The sequence below is a fragment of the Orycteropus afer genome, unplaced genomic scaffold (genome assembly GCF_000298275.1).
Source record: "Orycteropus afer afer isolate SDZICR_OR568_19922 unplaced genomic scaffold, OryAfe1.0 scaffold00153, whole genome shotgun sequence".
Classification (NCBI taxonomy): domain Eukaryota; kingdom Metazoa; phylum Chordata; class Mammalia; order Tubulidentata; family Orycteropodidae; genus Orycteropus; species Orycteropus afer.
In genome coordinates, this window is record NW_006921740.1 from 5,382,807 (window position 1) to 5,404,736 (window position 21,930).

Below are 21,930 nucleotides of genomic sequence, written 5' to 3' on the forward strand. Positions count from 1 at the left end.
ATGTGATATTAATGATATTGTTCAATAATTTCCACATTCTGTGGGATCAACCTTTATTTGGAATGGGTACAAATATGGATCTTTTCCAGTCAGTTGGCCAGGTAGTTGTCTTCCAAATCTCCTGGCATAGCCAACTGAGTGCCTCTACTGTGGCATCCGTTTGTTGAAACACCTCATTGCGTATCCCATCAGTTTTTGGAGACTTGTTTTTTGCCACTTCCCTCAGCGCAGCTTCAACTTCTTCCTTCAATACCATTGGTTCTTGATCATATGCCACCTCCTGAAATGGATGAACATCAACCAATTCTTTTTGGTATAGTGACTCTGTGTATTTCTTCCATCTTCTTTTGATGCTTCCTGCATCATTCAATAAATTGCCCACAGAATCTTTCAATATTGCTATTCAAGGCTTAAATTCTTCAGTTCTTTCAGCTTGGGAAATATTAAGCATGTTCTTCCCTTTTGGTTTTCTAACTCTAGGTCTTTGCACATGTCATTATAATAACTGACTTTGTCTTCACAAGCTGCTCTTTGAAATCTTCTGTTCAGCTCTTTCATCTTGTCATTTCTTCCATTTGCTTTAGCTGCTTCCATTCAAGGACAAATTTCAGAGTCTTTTCTGAAATCCGTTTTGGTCTTTTCTTCCTTTCTTGTCTTTTTAATGACTTTTGCTTTCTTCATGGATGATGTTCTTGATGTCATCCCACAATTCCTCTGGTTTTCAGTCACTGGTATCCAATGCATCAAATCTATTCTTTAAGTGGTCTCTAAACTCAGGAGGGATATAATCAAGGTCATATTTCAGCTCTTGTAGACTTGTTTTAATTGTCTTCAACTTCAACTTGAACTTGCAAATGAGCAGTTGATGGTCTGCTCCACAAGCAGCTCCTGGTCTTGTTTTGGCTGAAGATATTGAGCTTCTCCATTGTCTCTCGCCACAGATGTAGTCAATCTGATTCCTGTGTGAAGTCCATGTGTATAGTCGCCATGTGTGTTGGGAAAAAGTATTTGCAATGATTAATTTGTTGGTCTTGTAAAATTCTATCATGCGCTCTTCAGCATTATTTCTATCTCCAAGGCCAAATCTTTCAACTACCAGTTATTCTTTTTTGTTTCCAACGTTTGCATTCCAGTCACCAGTGATAATCAGCACATCTTGATTTCACGCTTGGTCAATTTCAGACTGCAGAAGTTGGTAAAAATCTTCAATTTCCTCATCTTTGGCTTTGGTGGTTGGTGCATAAATTTGAATAATAGTAGTATTAACTGGCTTTCCCTGTAGGTGTATGGATATTATTCTATCACTGACAGCATTGTACTTCAGAACAGATCTTGAAACGTTCTTTGTGACAAGGAATGCCACACCATTCCTCTTCAAATTGTCATTCCTGGCATAGGAGATCATATGGTTATGATTCAAAATGGCCAAGACCAGTCCATTTTAGCTCACTAATGCCTAGGATATGGATCTTTATGCATTCCATTTCATTTCTGACAACTTCCAATTTTCCTAGGTTCATAGTTTGTACATTCCATATTCTGATTATCAATGGATGTTTGCAGCTGTTTCTTCTCATACTGAGTTGTGCCACTTCAGCAAATGGAGGCCCTGAAAGTTCTACCTTTATTCATATCATTAAGGTAGGCTCTACTCTGATGAGGCAGGTCTTTCCCAGTTGTATTTTGAGTGCCTTCTGACCTGAGGGGCTCATCTTCCGGCACTGTATCGGACTATGTTTCAGGGCTATTCATAAAATTTTCCAGTAATGTATCAGACAGTGTTTCACTGGCCAAATCTTTGAGAAGTGGATGGCCTCTTCCTTCTTCCAAGTCTGTCTCAGTCTGGAAGCTCCACCAAAACCATTCCACCATGGGCACCCCTGCTGGCATAGCCTCCAGCCTCACAGCAACAAGCAAGCCACCACAGTACGACAAATTGACACAGAAGTTCGTCTCCCTTAGCTGTTCTAAGTGCTCCACTCACTTCCTGGGCTTCCCCCTACTCGTTCCTGCTCTCCATGTCTGCCATCTCCCTGCCACCTGGGGGCTGTCCCACACCGTCCTGACCTGTTTCAGCCACTGGCCCTGTCTGCTGCTGCTCCCTGATGCCTGGGGGGCTGTCCCTCGCCCTCCTTACCTGACTCATGATACTGAATTACAATTTTTATGACAATATCACATTAATTATTGGTGCTTCAGGATATCTTTTAATGTTACTTACCTCTTTAGCACCAGATTCTTTGAGCAATTTTATTATGGGAGAGATGGTATTGCCTCTCACAATTGAATCATCTACAAGAACAATTCTTTTGCCTTTAAAGTTGTCTGACAAGACACCAAATTTTTTTGCAACACCAAGTTGTCTTAACCTCATGTTTGGCTGGATGAATGTTCTTCCTACGTATCGATTTTTACACAGCACCTCCACATATGGAAGTTCACACTGATGGAGAAGAAAGCAAAGGACAATGAGCAGCAATATACAGAATACTTTAGGCTCCTATTTTCTATAGGTCACACTGCCACTATAGGATGCGTGGGAAATGTTTTAATGTGGTTGTTCTTCTACACACTCACCATCACCAGATTACAATTTTCCTTCACTATTTAAATTGTGGGGATAAAAGGCAAAAAGAAAAATCATTTAAGGTAATATACTAGATGGGCAAACCAATTCATTTTGCTAGAATTTGTAATGCTTCTCTCTTAAAACTAGTATCACTACTCTCTCCTGGAAGAGAATACTAAGATGCATATTAAGACATAGCAAAAAAATACATCACAATGAGAAGATTTCACATATTTTAAAATTATCGGCTACAGTCATTAATTAAGACCAGCAGGTGAAGGAGATGCTTTTTGAGAAGTAATGTATTAATTTCTCAATGCATTATGTATCTAAATGTATACACGTTATTTCTTTTACAAGTTAATAAACTAAACTACCTAACTTAGTAAATGTCGTATATTACCATTGGAGGATCAAGCTACTGGTTATGAAAAAAACAATTAAGCACAGTACTAAGAACATTATTTAAAAAACAAACATAAAAAGGTTTATTATTACTCCCTCAGGAGGGAACAAATGGCTTATGAGGACACTTCAAGAAATAGATTTTACTAAGTAAATATTGCCACTAAATTCTAGATATATTCCCAACGTTGGAGGCCAAACTCCAAGTTTTTGAGTGAGCCTTTTGGTGGTTTTTATTAAAATAGTGTCACTGAATGAAAAGGCTGGAAAATAAATGAATAATTTGTAAATAAATTAAAACTGCCTCTCAAACCTTCCTTTCTCCTTACAGTAAGTTGGTGAACTCCTCTCTATCAGCAAGGATTTCTATTGAACTAAGAGGAAAGCAATTAGCTGGATTATGTTAATTAAGAGACCATACCTTTGCTGCGTATCCAAGAGCGGCAGGTGTTGCAGATTCAGGAACAGTGCTGACCAAATCTGCATCCACAGGTGCTTCAATTGCCAACTGCTGACCACAACGGTATCTTACAGTGTAGACCATTTGACCTTGAATGTTTGGAAAAGGAAAAATTCAGTTTACTTAGCATAATATAATGACAATATTGCTATTCTAAAAAGCTAGTTTGACTAAAACTCTACAGAATGAATACAAATAGGAATTGGGGAATTCACTTAAAAAAAAAAATCTGACCTTAAAAAATTCATATACTGATGGTAGGATGTTAGCCCATATCCACAACATAAAACTATGTGCCTTCAGAGTTCCAGGTAAAGCTTTGGACCAAGAATGGCCATGTTTCAACGAGATAAATAAGAGAGTCATATCAACAATAGTCAAAGAAAATTTTCCTTACCTTCAAATATACTATCTGGTCTTGCAAAATAAACATATTCAAAGATACAAAAAGCCATTGGATCCCCTCCAGACCTTGATATAATATCAAGTGTTTGGACATTATGTCTGGATATTTTCACAATTTCTCCAGGCAAGACTTCACGGTGATATCTAGGGAAACAAACAAAGAAGATTTAATAAACTAGTCCTTAAGGCTGATAAAAACAACTATTATAAAACACTTAAAATATCCCCTTCCTTGTAGAGAGAAAAAAGAGTTTAGTTAAATATAATGTCTGGAGATGGCCTTTTTGTTAAAAAATGAAAAAGGGGGGGAAGATATGCCTCCAGCAGTAATTTCCATAAATCTGCTTCTTACTCAGAAATCTCAATTTATAATTTTTAAAAATAAAAGTCCTAAGTTTTACTGATTTTGAAAGAATAAAGGCTAAGAAGAACATTTTTATCCCGGCTTAAATTTTTCTATTGTACCTATTCCTTGAGGAGGAGAGCCTTCCTTTCTAAAATATCTCATAGCAATTTAAGAGAAAGATATCAGTTTCAGAATTAGAAGGCATTATTGGACATTGAAATTAAAATCACTGCAACTGCAGAGCACAATGTACATTAAGAAATGGCATTTTTAAATATGCTTCTTGCCAACAACAGAAAAAAAAACTTCCATGTAAAAAATCAAAAGAAAAATCACTATCAATGTGGAAAAAGCTAATATGTTAAATGTAAAACTTACATTGCACCAATAGATAAAAAGCTACAAGATTCTGAAGACACCACCCATCCTTCCGTTTCTGAGGGTTTTTTCCCTGTAAAGCATAGATAATTCAGTTAATGTATTTAACAAGTTTTAAAAGACGTTATCTCAAGAGAACTTTTAAACACCAAACAGGTAATGGAAAAAGCTCACAGAATATCCATTTTCACCACTTTCAGGACATATGGATTTTCACTTGTCTTGAGTGACATATGATTGTGGAACATATGATTCCATGACTTTAATAAGACATCTGCCACATCAAAAACAAAATAACTAAAATCATACTATGTTGTTGTTGTTATGTGCCCTCGAGTCAGATTCAACTCATAGTGACCCCTCCTTGGGTTTCCACGGTGGTATCATAGCGACCCCTCCTTGGGTTTCCAAGGCGGTATCACTACTGAAGTAGATTGCCCAACCTTCCTTCCAAGGAGTGGCTATAGACAAGCAAAAGCTGGGCAAAGGTAGCAAACAGGTAACTCACACAGGAACCAACAGCAATGTCCAATAATTATATGCAAAGCAGCTCATCCTCAGAAATACCCAAGAAAATGTACTTTTACCTACCCCACCGCTCCCCCCCAAAACTCCTTATACCTAAAGATTTCAGGGTGTGCCAGCAGTACAATGACTCTGAAAAGCATTCTGAAGTTATATTCCTTCTGAAGTTCATTACCTTTTTCATTTATATCAGATACAGGAATAAGACGACCAATGCACAAAGGACGATTTCCATAAGGATCTCGTACTGCATAAATGACATCTCTGTGCATGATAAGCAAGGAGTACGCTGTGGGTGCCTCTTTCATTAAGTTTTTAATCCTGAAATTAATTAAATAATTGAATGAATCACTTCTGTTATAAACACAAGGCAAAACTCTCATTACCAAAACTGCAAGTTTCTTCTAGTTTTACAATTACCTTGCTACCCAGTCCGGGGTGTCATCTCGCTCCTGAGGAGGGGTATATGCCAGTAACTGGGTAATCATTTCACTATCAGAACTTGTTGACAGACCAACACCATGACGCAAAAGCTATTTAGAAGGGAGAAAAGTTTAATCATTAGAGAGGAAGCTCCACCCCACTCGTTATTCAATAGCCCGCCATAATACAAAGATATCAGGCATTCTGTTGATACTCAGTTATGAAAATCCTTCATCATGCTAAGAGTTGTTGTTGTTGCTGTTGTTATGTGCCGTCGAGTCAGCCCGACTCATAGCGACCCCTCCTTGGGTTTCCGAGGCAGTATCACTACGGAAGTAGGATTGCCCAACCTTCCTTCCGAGGAGTGGCTGGTGGGTTTGAACCGCCAGCCGTCTGGTTAGCAGGCAAGTGTCTTAGCCACTATGCTACCAGAGCTCCCATGCTAAGAGTAAGTATATATTAATAACTGAAAATTACTGCTGGAGGCAAATGAGAAATATCTGAAAGTTTTCAAACAGAAAAAAAAATAAGTATTTTAGAAGATACATAGAAAAGCTTTTGAAAACTAAGTTTGAAGGAATGTAGACCTGCAATGGAGGTGGGCATGAAGGTGCTATGAGGATGTGGATTATAATTCTAAGTTTTTCTACCGTCGTCAAATACCCTGACAAACATTCTTGTAAGTAAGAGTGGCACACTATACTATAGTGGTGACTCTCAAACTGGGTTTAGTGGTGGTAGTTATGGTGGCTACCCATCCTCATTGATTATTTCTGATAGAGACGGAAGAACTGATTGCATTGACTAATTAATGAAATGTAGAAGAAGTAATAAATATTGGTTGAGTGCATTCTATGATGAATATGAAGCTCTCAACAAGACTGATCAGGACAAAGGTATTGTCACTGACCTGCACAAGGTAATTAAACTTACTCTACAAAATTCAACAGCATATTTTCAGTAGGCAAAGCAGAAGTAAAGTCTAGCATCTGGTTAAGGGATTATGTCTAGAAATAATGAGCTAGATACTGATTTGAGCTAGACTCTCAGTGGTTATCTCAAAGTAATGAGGTGTTTTTTGTTAATTTTTACTATGTATTTTTCAATTGTGATTTGAGTGAAAGTTTACAGAGCAAATTGGTTTTCCATTCAACAATGTATGCACACTGTTTTGTGACACTTCCTGCAATCCCCACACTAAAACAGCATTCTGCCCATTTCCTCCCTGTATCTTGCCCTTCCCTTTGTCCTTTCTTCCCATCACCTCCTGGCTGCCTAGCTCTATCCTCGGGCAAATTCTGTCCTCTTGCTCTCATATGTTTGATCGTTCTAATACTCATTAGAGTATACCCTCCTGATGTTATTTTTCACCTTATAGGCCTGTCTGTCGTTTGGCTAACAGTCGAGTCATGGAGGTTAATTTCAGTTCCTAGTTGGAAGGGTGTCTAAGGACCATAGTTTCCGGGTTCCACTAGTATTCATCAGACCATTAAGTCTGGTCTTTTTTATGATTTTGAGTTTTGTCCCACATTCTCCCACACTCTATCTAGGACCTCTTATTTTGATCCCTTTCAGAGCGGTCAGCAGTAGTAGCCAGGTACCATCTAGTTCTCATATTTATACTTTTAAGATTGTCCAAATTTTTAAATAAACCACAACCTTTTTTCACTTGGGGGCTTTTATACTATTCATTATAATGTCATAATTGAAGAAGAGGGCAAGACAAATCGTTGGGTAATACCCAAAGCTACAATCAGAAACAGAAGGACAATGAGTGGTGTAGAAGCTAGGTTCTAGATGTTTTCCACCTACCAGTTTATCATGATTTAACTTCTATAACTATTTCTCCTATGTGAAATGCCTTGACCTAGAATCTAAGGGGATGGTAGTATAGGTGAGGGGCTGTTTAGTCATCTTAATACTAAATAGGTGATTCTGAGGTTACCAAATCAAGACTACTGAAATCTATTGAACTGAAGAAATCTAACATCAATTAATGAACAGCAGAATGAAGCTACCAGGAATATAAAAAACACCAAGTTATTAGGGAAAAAAAAAAAAAGGGGAAAATGAAATGATAAAGGCATAGACTCAAAATTAAACCATGAGTACAGAAAGCTCCCAATAACCTGCTGTGAACTAAAGAGCCCCCTTTCCAGGCTATATTTACTTTCCTGTAATTGTTTACAAAACATTTTTTCCTCATACTTGTCACCTTCAAGGTTATACTTCATTTTCTTCTGAATCTTTGCACATGGGGAAAAAGTGAAAGAGATAACAACACTAATTTCTCTGTGCTTCTAATTTTTGTGTTGTTGTTGTTGTTATCTGCCGTCAAGTCAGACCCGACTTATAGCTATAGTGATCCCTCCTTGGGATTCCGAGGCAGTATCACTACGGAAGTAGGAAGTAGATTGCCCCATCTTCCTTCCGCGTATCAACCATAAATCTTCCCCAAATCTCTATTCTAAATGCAGATTCTCAGCACACATTCCTCTCACCTCATCCCAGACCCACCCCCTCAGAGACTGTGGGGTGACATCTTGGAATCTGTAATTACAACAAGCACTCTAGGTTAATTCTGATGCAGCTGTTCACTGCAGTTCAACAACAGGTGGCAACAAGTAGAAACTGCTCTTGAACAAGATCCTCATTAACTAATCACAATTGTGAAAAACAAAACAAAACAAAAAAAACTTACCTTTTTCCTCAACCGGGCAGCGTTTACCAATTCACCATTATGTGCCACAGCTATTTTCCCATGAAGTGTTTCAACAACAAAGGGCTGACAATTTTCTAATTCACAATTTCCTGTAGTGGCATACCTCGTGTGTCCAATTCCAAGATTTGAAATATATAATCTCTTCAAATTGTCTTCAGTAAAGACATGATTTACAAGGCCCATTCCCTTACAAAGTCAAAATAAAAGTACATCTTAGGAAAAAAAGAGTCAGTGCTGCTAGTAAATAATAAAACCCAACTCTTGGCTCAAGCAATCCCAAATTACACAGAACAGTTCACATAATTTCTCTGTGCTTCATAACTTTAAAAAGGGTAATCGGTGAGAACCAGGAAGCCCTTACATCTTATAAAACATTTAAAAACAGATGTACTAAGCATACAAAATTAAATATAAACTAAAATCATTTGCATTTAAAAAAAATCAAAGTATTTAAATAAATTATCTGTTTGATAAGTTAGTTCTAGGCAGTAAACTATCACTGGGCTAGAAATTCATTCTAATAAAGTTGGAAATGTCTAGTCCAAAAATACTACTTTTAATGGCAAATTATTTATTTCAAATCCCCTGCCTCCCTATACTATTTATCATCTATTATATTTTCACAATCAAATTTCTTAAATGCTCAAATATACCTTATGTGTTTTGAATGTTGGTACTGAACTTCCATCACTGGTCACAATACCAGCACTCTCTTGACCCCTGTGAATATAAAAAGGTACAAATTGTTATCTACCCAATGATAACACACCTTTCTCAATAAGCGTCCATGAACTTTTGTCTGACAACATATTCAATGCTACTAGTATCAGTATCCCTTCTACTGATGATAATGATTATTAGAAATACCAGCAGATGATACTGTCTGACTGAGCTATTGTTATGGTTTTAAATATATGCCAGGCACTGTCCTAAGTCCTTTACATGAATGAGGTAATTTGGCCTTCATAACTATCCTATGAAGTAGGTACCATTATTACCATCCCCATTTTACAGATAAAGGCACCAAAAGAACAGAAGTTAGGTAATTTAAATAAGTAACTTGTCCAATGTCAGACAGACAGTAGGTAGCATGGACAGGATACAACCCAGACAATATGACCTCTAAATAAAGTTTCAAAATGAAAATCTCCAAATATAAAGCAGGTAAAATGCTTAGTTCTAAGTACTATAATTGTGAACAAAATTTATTTTTGCTTTTCTCAAAATTTCTCCAACAAATATATCTATCCCCTTTAGTTATCAGAAAAAAATAAATGCTGCTTTTAAAAACTCTGAGTTGTCTTGGCACCTATTCCATTGCTAATGTCTTTATCTTGTATCAAAGAAGACAAAGATAGGAAGGGTAACACATGTGAGACAGAGTCTGCACCACTGTGAAGTATAAACTCAAATAATCAAATACTGGTACCAAATGCTCAACCATTTTAATAGTTCTTTCAGAAAAAGTGCTCTTTAAATACTAGATGCTTATCAACAAATTTTTGTTCCAAAGAACATATATCAGGATAGAAATGAAAATTAAACCTCTACCAGATACACATATAACTCCAAAACTCACTGCCATGAAATTCCTACTCAGCAAACTCCACTGGGTTTCCAAGGCTGTAAATCTTGGAGCAGACTGCCTCATCTTTCTTCTGCAGAGCAGCTGGTGGATTCAAACCACCAACCTTCTGGTTAACAGCCAAATGCCTTAACCACAACATCACCAGAGCTCCTTAGATATATGTATAAAAACGAACACTGAACCCAGTGTCATGGAGTCGATTCTAATCCACAGCGTTCCCTCATTGGGTTTCCAAGAGCAGATTGCCCCATCTTCCTCCCCCAGAGTGGTCAGTGGGTTTGAACCGCCAACCTTCTGCTTAGCAGTCAAATGCCTTAGACACTATGCCCCCAGAGCTTCTTAGACATGTACATGTTGTTGTTATGTGCCGTGGAGTTGGCCTGACTCATAGCGACCCCTCCTTGGGTTTCCGAGGCAGTATCACTATGGAAGTAGATTGCCCCATCTTCCTACTGAGGAGTGGCTGGTGGGTTTGAACCACCAGCCTTCTGGTTAGCAGTCAAGTGCCTTAGGCACTATGCTACCAGAGCTCTGTACATACATGTTAATAATTAGTAATACATAGATCTCACATATTTGGTTAAAAAATGATTTCTTTGAAAATTCATATAATTACTCAAGAATTTCAATAACAAAAAATTACAACATATTAAATATATTGGCAAAGTTAAATTAAAAAAAAAATCAAACTGAAATGATTTTACTTTAATAATACATTAAATACTACGCTAAAAATAGATATGCATAATATCATGGACATAGTGAATAAATTACAATGTAACATTTATTTAGTGAAATGATGTGGTCCTTAAGTTTACCAATGCTAGAAGACTACATGATTTATGTCAGAGAAAAAAAAATTATATTAACGTTAGTTGTAAGCAGCAGGGCAGAGAGAATCTCTGCAAATTATTTCCAAAACAATTTTTTAAAAATCAACAATCATTTAGTAAAACTGGGTAAATTTTATAAGAAAAGAATTACACAAAAAATGGTTTTCTTTTCCTTTTGTCTCAAGGGTAATTCTTCCCTAAAGCAGAAAGGAATAAGGTTAGGTAGGAATCATTTAGGTCCAAGCCGCTTTAATCACAAAGCCTGCTTATTTGGCAGTTTCTCAAGTTACTCCCCTCAGGCAGCTTGAACCAGTTACACAAGATCTTTTCAGCTCTCTGGAGCTTATTGACAACCAGCCGTCTGGTTTCCTAGGAAACAAAACCTTGGCTAGAAATAGTGAATCATTTCCAGGTCACTTTCAACATGGAGAGTGGAGCAGGAAAACACTGGACTGAAGAGGAGATTAAAGCTTTGCTAAGTGTCTGGGCAGAAAAAAATATACGAAAACAACTTTATGGAACCCTGAGAAATAAAGGAATATTTATTTACATTGCTAAAAGGCTGCAAGCATTAGGCGTATGCAGAGATTGGAAGCAGTGCCGGGCAAAGTACAAAAATCTCAAATATGAATACAGAACAGTTAAACATGCCCACAAGTCTGGAGACAGCTCTAAAACTATGAAGTTCTTCCATGATTTGGATGAGATCCTGCAGTATGAACCTGCCACACAATTAACGGAGGAGGATGCAAATGGCAGGTGCCTGGCAACGCAGAGCCCAAGTACAACCCCAGGGACCACAGAAGGTAAAAAGAAAAAGTACTATTCTTTTGTTTTCACCTAGTGAACTGGAAAGGGACAGGACTTTAAAGTCCATATGGATAGCCTTAAATACGAAGGTAGAGAAAAACAAAACAACTGACTTGCTATGCTATTACACATAGGGTAAAGATGGGGGGGGGGTTGGAAATGAGGTTCCTACCATCACTTTTTAAATCTGGAAAATACAGAAAATACATTAAAATGACTGCTAATTATCAACTGCTCCATAAACATGTCTCAAACATTTCAAAATGGTTTAATTTTAGAAAAGTTGCTACCCCCAAAAAAAATCCAAAATAGAGCTCCAAATAATGTAGAATTTTCAGCACTGTTTTAATGTTCCTATTTTCCTGAATTTATAAATAACAGCATTAAAATACTAAGCACAGACAAACACTTCTTTATACTCATTTGGGAAAAAAACACGTCATTTTAGCAATGAACTAAAACAAAATTAATGAATGATTTAGAGATCAAAACAAGGTGCTTCCCTGCTGTGTTGTTAAATCTAACACCATTTACATACAATTTGCTCCTGGTCTATGGAAGTGCACTTATCACCAGGCAAAGGGGAGAAATCAACAGCAGTAATGAGATTTCTCTCACTGCCAAAGTCTTATAGATGCTATTTTTAAGAGCAGAGCTATTCAGTTCAAGTATCTGTGGCACCTACTGTGTATCCCATGTGCAAAGCACTCAGCTACATGCACTCAGTGAAGTGTAACCTCAACAAAGAAGGGAATCCATGAATAAATATAACCATCCAAGAAAAAAACGGTAAATGGTGTAATAAAGGTACCAAGTGAGAAGGAAGTTAACAGAAGAGTTTACACTTGCGTTAATTGGGTTAACTGAACTTCATGTTTAAAGCTCCATAATAAATCATTTGGTTAAAAGAAAGAAAAAAACAAACAAACCCACAATCCACTCCACTTACACAGTCCCTTTATACTTCTGATCATCAATTCTATATTTTGAGAAAGCTTTGTAGTCATTACCATGTTAAACAGCGATTACAATATTTTATTTAGTTAATCACCCTGGACCTTTTATCATTTAAAGGCTTTAAATACTAATTAATTAGTGGTAATTGTACCACTCATCTTCAGAAGTTGGTTTGCTGAAGATGCTGGTACTAATATTCCCACTTCTTTTAAGATCTTTTTCTGGCCCTTTCAGCCACCACCATGGTTCTAAACTCAGTTTTGCTCCTAAGCACAAGACCCATACTTATAACTCAATGTGTAAATTTAAGGTACCTCAAACCCCCAATTCTAAAACCAACCTCTGTTTTATTCCCCATTAAATTTGGTTCTCCTACAAATCGCTTCCACCCCAGTATCATTATATTTCTAGTCACTTAAATAGAAAGCTTATAGATATCCTTGATTTGATTCATGACTAAGTTCTTAAAAAAATCTACCTCTGATACGTTTCACCAATTTTTCTCTCTGATCTATTCCCATCATCCATAACTTTAGCATCTTTCACATGAAGTATTAAGAGAGACTTTTAACTGGTCTGTTTTTCAGCCTCTTCCTGTTCATCATCCACAATGATACTATTATTTTAATTATAAAGTTACAAGCACATTAACATTTTGCTTGCATTTAAAAAATACTTAAATTTTACCCAGGATTAATCATAAGTTAAGGATTAAATGTTATTCTTAACAGTTCCAAAATATTTAATAGGGGGCATACACCAGAGTTTAGGCCTTTATCTCCTCTTGTACAAATGATGTTGCAATCAATACCTTTTGTCCAGATTTAACATTACTTTAGGATGGACTACCAGCAGTTCAATTACTGAGTCAAGTGGCATGTGATTACTTTGAAACATATTACTAAAATAACTGCTTTGCTAATTTAATAAATAATGTCTTTAGTGGTGTGTTTTTTTCTTAATTTTGTACTTGGTTTAATTACTAGTGATGTGATTTGTTCACTTTTACAAACTGACTGACCATGTCAACTGGAATCTTAGAAATATGCACGATCTCTTTTGCCTTACAATTTTGGATGATTTTTATTTTACCTGCAAAAAACAAAAGTGGTTTTTTTTTATTTTTATTGTGATTTGGGTTAAAGTTTACAGGGCAAATTCATTTTCCATATAGCAGTTCATACACATTCTATCTCATGACACTGCAATTCCCCACAATGCAACAGCTCTCTTCCTACTTCCTCCCCGTAAAAAAACCAAGTATTTACTGTAATCAAATAGTTTTTTTTCTAAGGCATAGAAACTTTCTCCAAGTTTGATGGATTTATAATGTCTTCTGGTTTTTCTGTGGCAGAACCAGAAGAATTTTTATTGTTATATAGTAAACTGAACTCACTAACTCACTGCTGTCGAGTTGGATCTGACTTATAGTGACCCCTCCTGGAGTTTCCGAGGCAGTATCACTATGGAAGTAGATTGCCCAACCTTCCCTCCAAGGAGTGGCTGGTGGGTTTGAACCTCTAGCCTTCTGGTTAGCAGTCAAATGCCTTAGGCACTACTTTACATTGTTGGAATCAACCTCATGAAAGTGGTAAGGAAAGAGGATTTGGTCCCCTATGAGGTAGCAGGTAGCCTGAACCTTGGCAAAGAACCCAAACATACCTCTGGCCAACTCTAGAGGCTCCAGGTCCTGATCACTGAAATTACCCTTCGTAAATACCTTTGGTCAACTGCTGTTGAAACATGTTTCTTTTGTGACTAAGTTTCCAGTCCACTTCCCTCATCTTGCATTATACAAATATATCCATCAGTAGTAATGATTTAAGAGTTCGGGTTAAAATCACCAGGTCCTAGGAAGATTTTGGGATTCACACCAGGAATGATCTTTTTTTTAAAAAATAATCCCTGAAAAAGTTGGGCAGAGAGCTCTTTCCTTTCACTTCTACATGTATGTTCAGCTCCAGGTCCCTTTCCATGAATATAAAACTAGGTTCTAAACAGGTAGTAGAATAGTAAACCCTTCCTTTTCTTATTGTTCTCAACCAAATCAGTATCTTCCTCACTTCTCTCTAAAAGAGAATTCTTATGTAACTTCAGATTTTTATTTTCCCACAGAAAACAAATTTACGCTCTCAACTAAAGCCAAAAATTCCTTACCTGCTGTTTAGCCTCAAGTAACTATGAAACCCGATTTAAAGAAATTTTTATGTTGAGAGCTTAAAAAATAGACAACTATGCCATTTGCAAACAGTGATGCTTTTGTGTTTCCCATACATTTTTTTCCTAGTTTAATATAGGAATCTCTAACAAAATCTTTAAAATGATAAAGAGCATTCCTTTTCTTTCACTTTAATGGGCACGTCTGTAAATGTAATGGTGAAGCGTAATTTTAAATGAATGTTTATGTCATTAAAATCACTCAGCATTTAACTTCCTGGTGTAAAATATAGTGGTATTTCTGTTATTCAGTAAAACAAACTTGGAAAGAATATATGGAAATATGACTAATAAGATAAATAAGTCTTTAATTCAGAAAATTACAAAGAGCAATCAAAATGCACTTAATTACATCCTGATTAGTGTGCAACCTCAGTACAGTTATGACTCAACTTCATGTGCCAACTGAATTCACAATTCTACCATGTTGAGTTCCTCTGAAAGGTACACTTTACTTTGTCCTCAATATTATCCTCCTCATTTGATTAACTTTAAAAAGTAGGTTATGCCTCTTTTTATCAAAAACTACATGAAAACACCCCAAACTTAAAACAGGTCAGTAAGGGAGTGACTACTTCCATTTTTCAAGGTTAGCATTGTTTAAGTGATACATTCCTTAAAAAAACAAACTCATGACCCTCTTTGGGTTTCTGAGGAGGTAAATCTTTACAGAAGTAGACGGCCCAGGCTTCCTTCTGTGGAGTGGCTGATGGATTTGAACTGGCAACCTTCTCATTAGGAGTCAAATGCCTTAGGCACTATGCCAAATACATTCCTTGTTGTTGTCATTGTTATGTGCCCTCAAGTCAGCCCTGACTCATAGCGACCCCTCCTTGGGTCGCCAAGGCAGTATCACTACAGAAGTAGGATTGCCCAACCTTCCTTCCGAGGAGTGGCTGGTGGGTTTGAACCGCCAGCCTTCTGGTTAGCAGTCAAGTGCCTTAGCCACTACGCTACCAGAGCTCCTTAGTGCATCTGAATTAAATTCTAGAAATTTTAATATATATCAATTAACTACCAATTAAAATTCTTAACTATTTGATTATATTTGCCAATAAAACAAGATTTTCTTACTAATTCATTGCAGGGTCCCTTCTTAAAACATTACATTGTAACACTGTTTATCAAGTGCATACTCCATTAAAGGCACCCAAAAATAAAGTACTTCATTTTAAAAATGTAATTTACTTTGAAAACTAAAGACAACCTTCTCTTTCCTGTAGAAATGTATGTAACTAGCAAACAATTCTAGAAGTTAAAAATAAACTGTGTTAATGGGATAAAAGAAATGAGATCTCTCTTTATACACACAAATATTTAAACCAGACTGTACCATGTTGTTACAAAATGTGTTTATCACATACCTATAATCCTTCATGAATAGAATCAAATTCAGCTTGTCACTAGTATTACCAATTATATTAACCCAACTTTTATTTTGTTTAGTTCCTGTATGCAAAAGGAACTCTGTTCTCTTTCCAAGCAAAATGTCTGCTGCATTAGAAGATAAAGAAGACATCTCGGGAAATCCTTTACTTTTGGTTTCTCATGTTAGATCACTGGGACTAGGTATATATAGTATGATGGGACAAAAACATATACAATGGATCCACATTCAAACTGGAAGGCAAGATTAATTTTATATCTGAGAAAAAAGATGATTTTCCCTGGTAGAAATATTTAAGATTAATCTATGTTTCCCCCTTTTTACCAACCTATACAGGAAAAAAAAATCATTTCTGAAACAGATAGTATCTTTTACAAATGTATGTTACTTATCAATAATAGTTCTCCTGTTTCCAACCTTTATTCTTTAAATAGGAAATCTAATGGCTAAAATTACACATTGTTTTTGTTGTTAGCTCTGAGTCAGACCTGGACTCATAGCAACCCCACGCACAATGAGACAAAATGGTACAGAGCCCTGTGCCATCCTCAGGATTGGTTGTGGATTGGACCACTGTGCACCAAAAGCCTTTTATTGGCTGACTTTCAGATGTAGATTGTTAGGCCTTTCTTCCTTGTCCATCTTCAGTCTGGAAGCTCTGCTGAAAACTCTTCAGAATTACAGCAACACACCAGCCACCGATAGAGGAGTGGTGGGAGGTGCACCAGCCAAGAACCAAACCCAGGCCTCCTGCAGGGGAGGCCTGAGTTCTACACTGAACCACCTCTGCCTCATTCATGCCAGCAATGATCAGTTTAGGTCTTTTTTCATATTTCTTTTGTGAAAGACATGAATTTGAGTTGTCCCTGCCCTTTAAAAACATTCCATCAGCAAACACTACAAAATTACATATTCAACGTTCACATATACTAATATATGTCCTTCGTATTCAACAGGGGGATAGAAATCATATAGAAGACGATCGAAATGTGACTAATTAAAAACGTAACTTTGTCATTAATGTAATGATAACGAACAGATTCACATTCTATACTTATTTTCCTGAAAGCTAAGCTATGATTTGTTATCCATCTCACATAGAGAAAATTACTTTCTTTAATAATCTTCTATCCAATTATTTATCTTTTACAGTGTATGTTACCCATGTTTCTTTCCCTCTCCACCTAATACAGGTAACTCTACATCAACAATGGAACCTAATAATCCAACTTTTATTCCAACTGTAGCAAATGAAGGAGGAAAACATTGGACTGTGCCGGAAGTCAAGGCTCTAATAGGCATCTGGTCTGATAAAAGCATACAACAACAACTAGAGGGAACAGTGAGAAATAAAAGAATATTTCAACAAATTGCTGCCAAGCTTCAGAAATCCGGAATAGAGAGAGACTGGAAGCAATGTAGAACAAAGTACAAAAACCTGAAACACGAATACAAAATTGTACGAACAGCTCAAGACCTAGGCACAACTAAAAATATGAAGTTTTTTACTGAGTTGGATGCTATTCTGAGACACAATAAAACAGAAAAATCACACCAGGAATTTCAAAATGGAGGACAAATCACAGAATGTTCCAATGTAAAAACAGAAGACCGGGCAGGTAGGAAGTGAAGGAAAAAGTCACCGCAGCATCATGTTACATCATATAAAAATGTTCATTAGCACCATAAGATGAATAGTCTAAATTAAATAAGCTTCATTAAATGTTTTAAACAAGTTAATTGCTGAACCAATCGTGAAACAAAATGTGTATTTAATCTTCTTCAGAATAGGAAAAATAGTTCAAAGTTACACTAAGGGAAGAACTAAAATTGGATTTCCAGAATAAAGGTCAAAAATAAATCAATTTTAATAAAGCAAATATGCAACCTCAGATGGCAAAACTTTAAGCAAGTTTTCACACCAACTGTGGTAAAGTTATGTGAGTGAATAGAAAGCAGGCATTGGAAAGAAGTAAGAAAAATACAAAATCTATAAAAATGCTTTAGAAGTAGTAAAAACTCTGGGACACCATAAAACTGTTTTCCATGACATATTTAACCCAACAGATTAAGGTATAATAAACACACACAAAGACATACCCAATCAAAAGCCAGACCCACTCCCATCAAGTCAATTCTGACTTACAGTGGCCCTACAGGAAGAAACTGCTTCATAGGGTTTCCTAGGCTGTAAATCTTTATGGAAGGAGACTCCCATGGAGTGGCTGGTGGCTTTGAACTGCCAATCTTTTGGTTATCAGCCTAAAGCTTCAATCACAGTGTCATCAGACTTCTTCAAAGACATACAGCATTAAATAAAAGAATAAGTTCTAGACCAGAGTTAGGAAATCCAATTTCTAATTTAGTCTCTATGCAACCTTGAACTAAGCAAGTGTCTCCTCTAGACCTGACTATGTAAAATGGAGGGAACGGACAAGATGGTCTTGAAGACATCTACTAACCAAAACATTTCTAGATTTTAATGTCTGGCTTAAATGGTACATTCTTAATTCTCTGAGCAAGCAAACACCTAGAGGGGAGAAAAGAGGGCACAAGGAAAGTGAATGATGAGAGGTAGACTGGCAATGGTGGTTAAAGTCCCAAAATATTTCACAGGTGGGCAAAAACTGACCAACTTGAAAACTACTTGAGACTAACTTGAGAACCTCTGCTCCATGAAATTAAAATGTAAAGTGATAAGAGAAAAAATAGTTAAATAGCAGGGACAAGAGTATGTTCATATAGTAACTGCTGAAGAGGCAGTTCAATCAGCAATGTGTCAGAGTACCTAGCTAGATAGAGACTTTATACAGTTATCTGTTATGACCATATTTAAGGGTGGGAAAATTTAAATTATCAAAAAGCAAACAACCACAGTACTTAGTATGAGATTCTCTCTAAAATGGATAATAATACATTAAAGAGTTTAAAATTCTGAAAGCGAATAACAAACCAAACCACTATATATCCCATTATGTTCATACAGTCATTGCTGGAGATGCAGCTGAAGATGGCTCAATCAGTAATATGTCAGAAGACCTAAGAGACACAGATATAAAACAAAGTCCTAACACAGGTAAAATAATATTCTTTGGTTTTTTTTTTTTTGTGTGTGATGTCACATTTCTTAAAAAAACTAGAATGTTTTAACATTATGTAATATTGTTGGATATTATTATATTTACAAAATACAGAAATGGAAGTTGTCCATTATTAATGAATGTTAATATTCCCTATGGCTGCTGTTCTCAAAGTGTATCAACATAAGCATCATCTAGGAACTGGTTTAAAATGCAAATTCTTGGGCACCATCCAGAATCAGAAACTTTGGGACTGGGTCCCAGCAATGTTTTAATAGCCCTCCAGGTGATTCTGTTGAGTGCTCAAATGAGAACCACTGCCCTATTGTATAGGATGATAAAGGGGTGGAGGTGATGAAGTTTAATGTTTCCTATCTGATAATTTGCCTCTTTCATACAAACCCATGGTGGGGGCCACAAACCCCCATGCAGAAGCCTCCATATTCTTTCACTCCAAAGCTTCACATGACCACTTCTATTACAGTAAGTGAAGAGAAATGTTCCATGAATACTGAATAACTATCTTTGAAACTAAAATAATACATTTCACTTTTCCCCCTTACCTGAGGTACAGGTAGAAAGAAGGATAAAATGACTCAGAAAAGGGTCTATTTACCTTACAAGAAATTTGTATTTGACAATTTTATCAATTACCTGTCTCTTCTGCAAAGAAGAGTGAAACATAACTGTTTAACTCACCTCCACTACCAGCCATCATTTACTTGATGTGAAATACCTTAGGATCTTGATATTCTTGCAAGTCACTACTTTCTAATAAAGGATGGTTCCAGGTGGACCTGTTTTGGCCAGGAGGGGAGGAGACTGCCATGCTTAACTAAGCACAGAAGTCCTACAGCAGTACCCAGTGCTTTCTAGTTGATTCCAACTCACAAGCAACCCTCACAGGACAGAGTAGAACTGTCCCACAGGGTTTTCAAGGCTGTAATCTTTACAGAAGCAGACTGTCATACCTCTCTCCCCAAGAGTAGCTGGTGAATTCAAACTGCCAACCTTTCGGTTAGCAGCCAAGCGCTTAACTGTTGCGCTACCAGAGCTTTTTTTTTAATCAGTAAGTAACATATACTGTATCGGAGGAGCTCATGATGATGTTCTACCTTCAAAACGAAAAACCAGAAGTGAAAGACCAAATTGTTCTTCTATGGATGATTCTAAAACTGCTTATATTCCTTTTGGCTGTAGTAAAACAAAGTAAATTAAAATTTTCACCATCCCCTAATTTAACAAAAATTAACAATGAGATGGCCAGCAGAGGGCATTAAGTATCTAATGTTACTATCTCAGAAGGTATGCCAAGAATCTTTCTTTCTTTCAATAGACCAAAAACTGGAAATAATTTTCTTTAAAGATGGAATACTTAAGTTTTGTGTACCATCTGAATAATGAAATTGTTATTGTATGTAATAGTTTGTATGTATGCATGTATTATATATAGACTGTAATGTACTTTAGTAATATGAAACAATATTGAGAACTTTATTTTAATTCAACAGAAGATCCAGATAAAGACTTGATTGCTAAAATTTCAGAAAGTCCAAGGATTATACATATAAAACAAGGAGGCTCACACATAGGTAAGCTAATAAATTTAAATACAGGTTACTTATTAACTATAACTTATAATTGTTCATTTTAAAGTCTAAGACTTACTGTTGAAAATATTCTAATAAACCTTTTTTTTTCATTTTATCATATTATTTTTGACATTACCATGAATGGAACTTTCTTAATTTCAGTTTTTGATTTTTCATTGCTATTGTACAGAAACACAGTAATTTTTTTTTCTTAATTTTTATTGTGATTTAGATACAAGTTTACAGAGCAAATTCATTTTTCATACAGGAGTTCATACACATTTTCTTTCATGACATAGGCTGCAATCTCTACAATGTGATAGCTATCTTCCCACCTTCTCCCAGTGATTACCTCTTCCCTGTGTCCTCCTTTCCTATGCACTCCTGCCCTCTGAGCTATCTCCCTGTAGAAATAATGCCCTTCTGTTCTCCCATGATTGAGCGTTCTAAACAGTGTTATCTACCTGATGTAAATGTTCACCCTATATGCCTGTATATTACTTGGCTAGAAGCCACAGGAGTGAGTTCAATTCCAGGCCTAAAGTGTAACTACAGGCCACAGTCTTGGGGGATTTTACCAGGCTCCATTTGACCAGTAAACCCAGTCTTTTTTTTTCTTCATGATTTTGAGTTTTGTTCCACATTGCTCTCCCATTCTATCTAGGATCCCCTGCGCTGATCTCTTTCTGGGTGGTTGACAATGGTAGCTGGGCACCATCAAGTTCTTCTGGTCTCATGGTCATATAAGCTGAGGTTCGTATGGCCCACTAGTCCCTTGGACTAATTGTTTCCACGAGTCTTTGGTTTTCTTCATTCTTCTTTGCCCTAGACCAGGAGACACCCACTGTTGCATCTAGATACTCACTTGCAAGCTTTTAAGACCCCAGTCGCTACTCACCTAAGTAGGATACAGAACAATGTTTTAGTGTAGTATGTTATTATGCCAATTGAGCTTGATGTCCCCTGTGACCATGGTCCCAAGGCCACAGGTCCAACAACTTGCTTCATCAGGATAGTTAACTGTGCCTAAGAAGTGATCCTAACTTTGCCCCTTAGTTCTAAGAAATATTTTAATAAACTTTTAAGAAGCGGAATGCTCCTCTTTCCTAAAAAAAAGTGGTGAATTTAGGGATTCCTCACCACAATATGGTATCTTATTTTTTAAGGTGAATTACTCAAACTGTCTGTGTAATACCTAATTCCTATAAACATTCTTATTTCCTAGAAGTAGGA

General features: G+C 36.5%; 1 protein-coding gene across 1 annotated transcript in view; it reads right to left on the minus strand.

The window, feature by feature from the left end:
• Positions 1–21,930, minus strand: part of PPAT (phosphoribosyl pyrophosphate amidotransferase) — a 46,916-nt gene that overhangs the window by 4,205 nt on the left and 20,781 nt on the right. The window contains exons 2-9 of the mRNA XM_007946217.2: positions 8,887–8,953; positions 8,213–8,419; positions 5,509–5,621; positions 5,264–5,409; positions 4,564–4,636; positions 3,832–3,983; positions 3,396–3,523; positions 2,222–2,443 (exon numbers count right to left, since the gene is read on the minus strand). Of these exons, the coding sequence (XP_007944408.1) occupies positions 2,222–2,443; positions 3,396–3,523; positions 3,832–3,983; positions 4,564–4,636; positions 5,264–5,409; positions 5,509–5,621; positions 8,213–8,419; positions 8,887–8,953 (1,108 nt within the window). The remainder of the gene's footprint in view (positions 1–2,221; positions 2,444–3,395; positions 3,524–3,831; positions 3,984–4,563; positions 4,637–5,263; positions 5,410–5,508; positions 5,622–8,212; positions 8,420–8,886; positions 8,954–21,930) is intronic.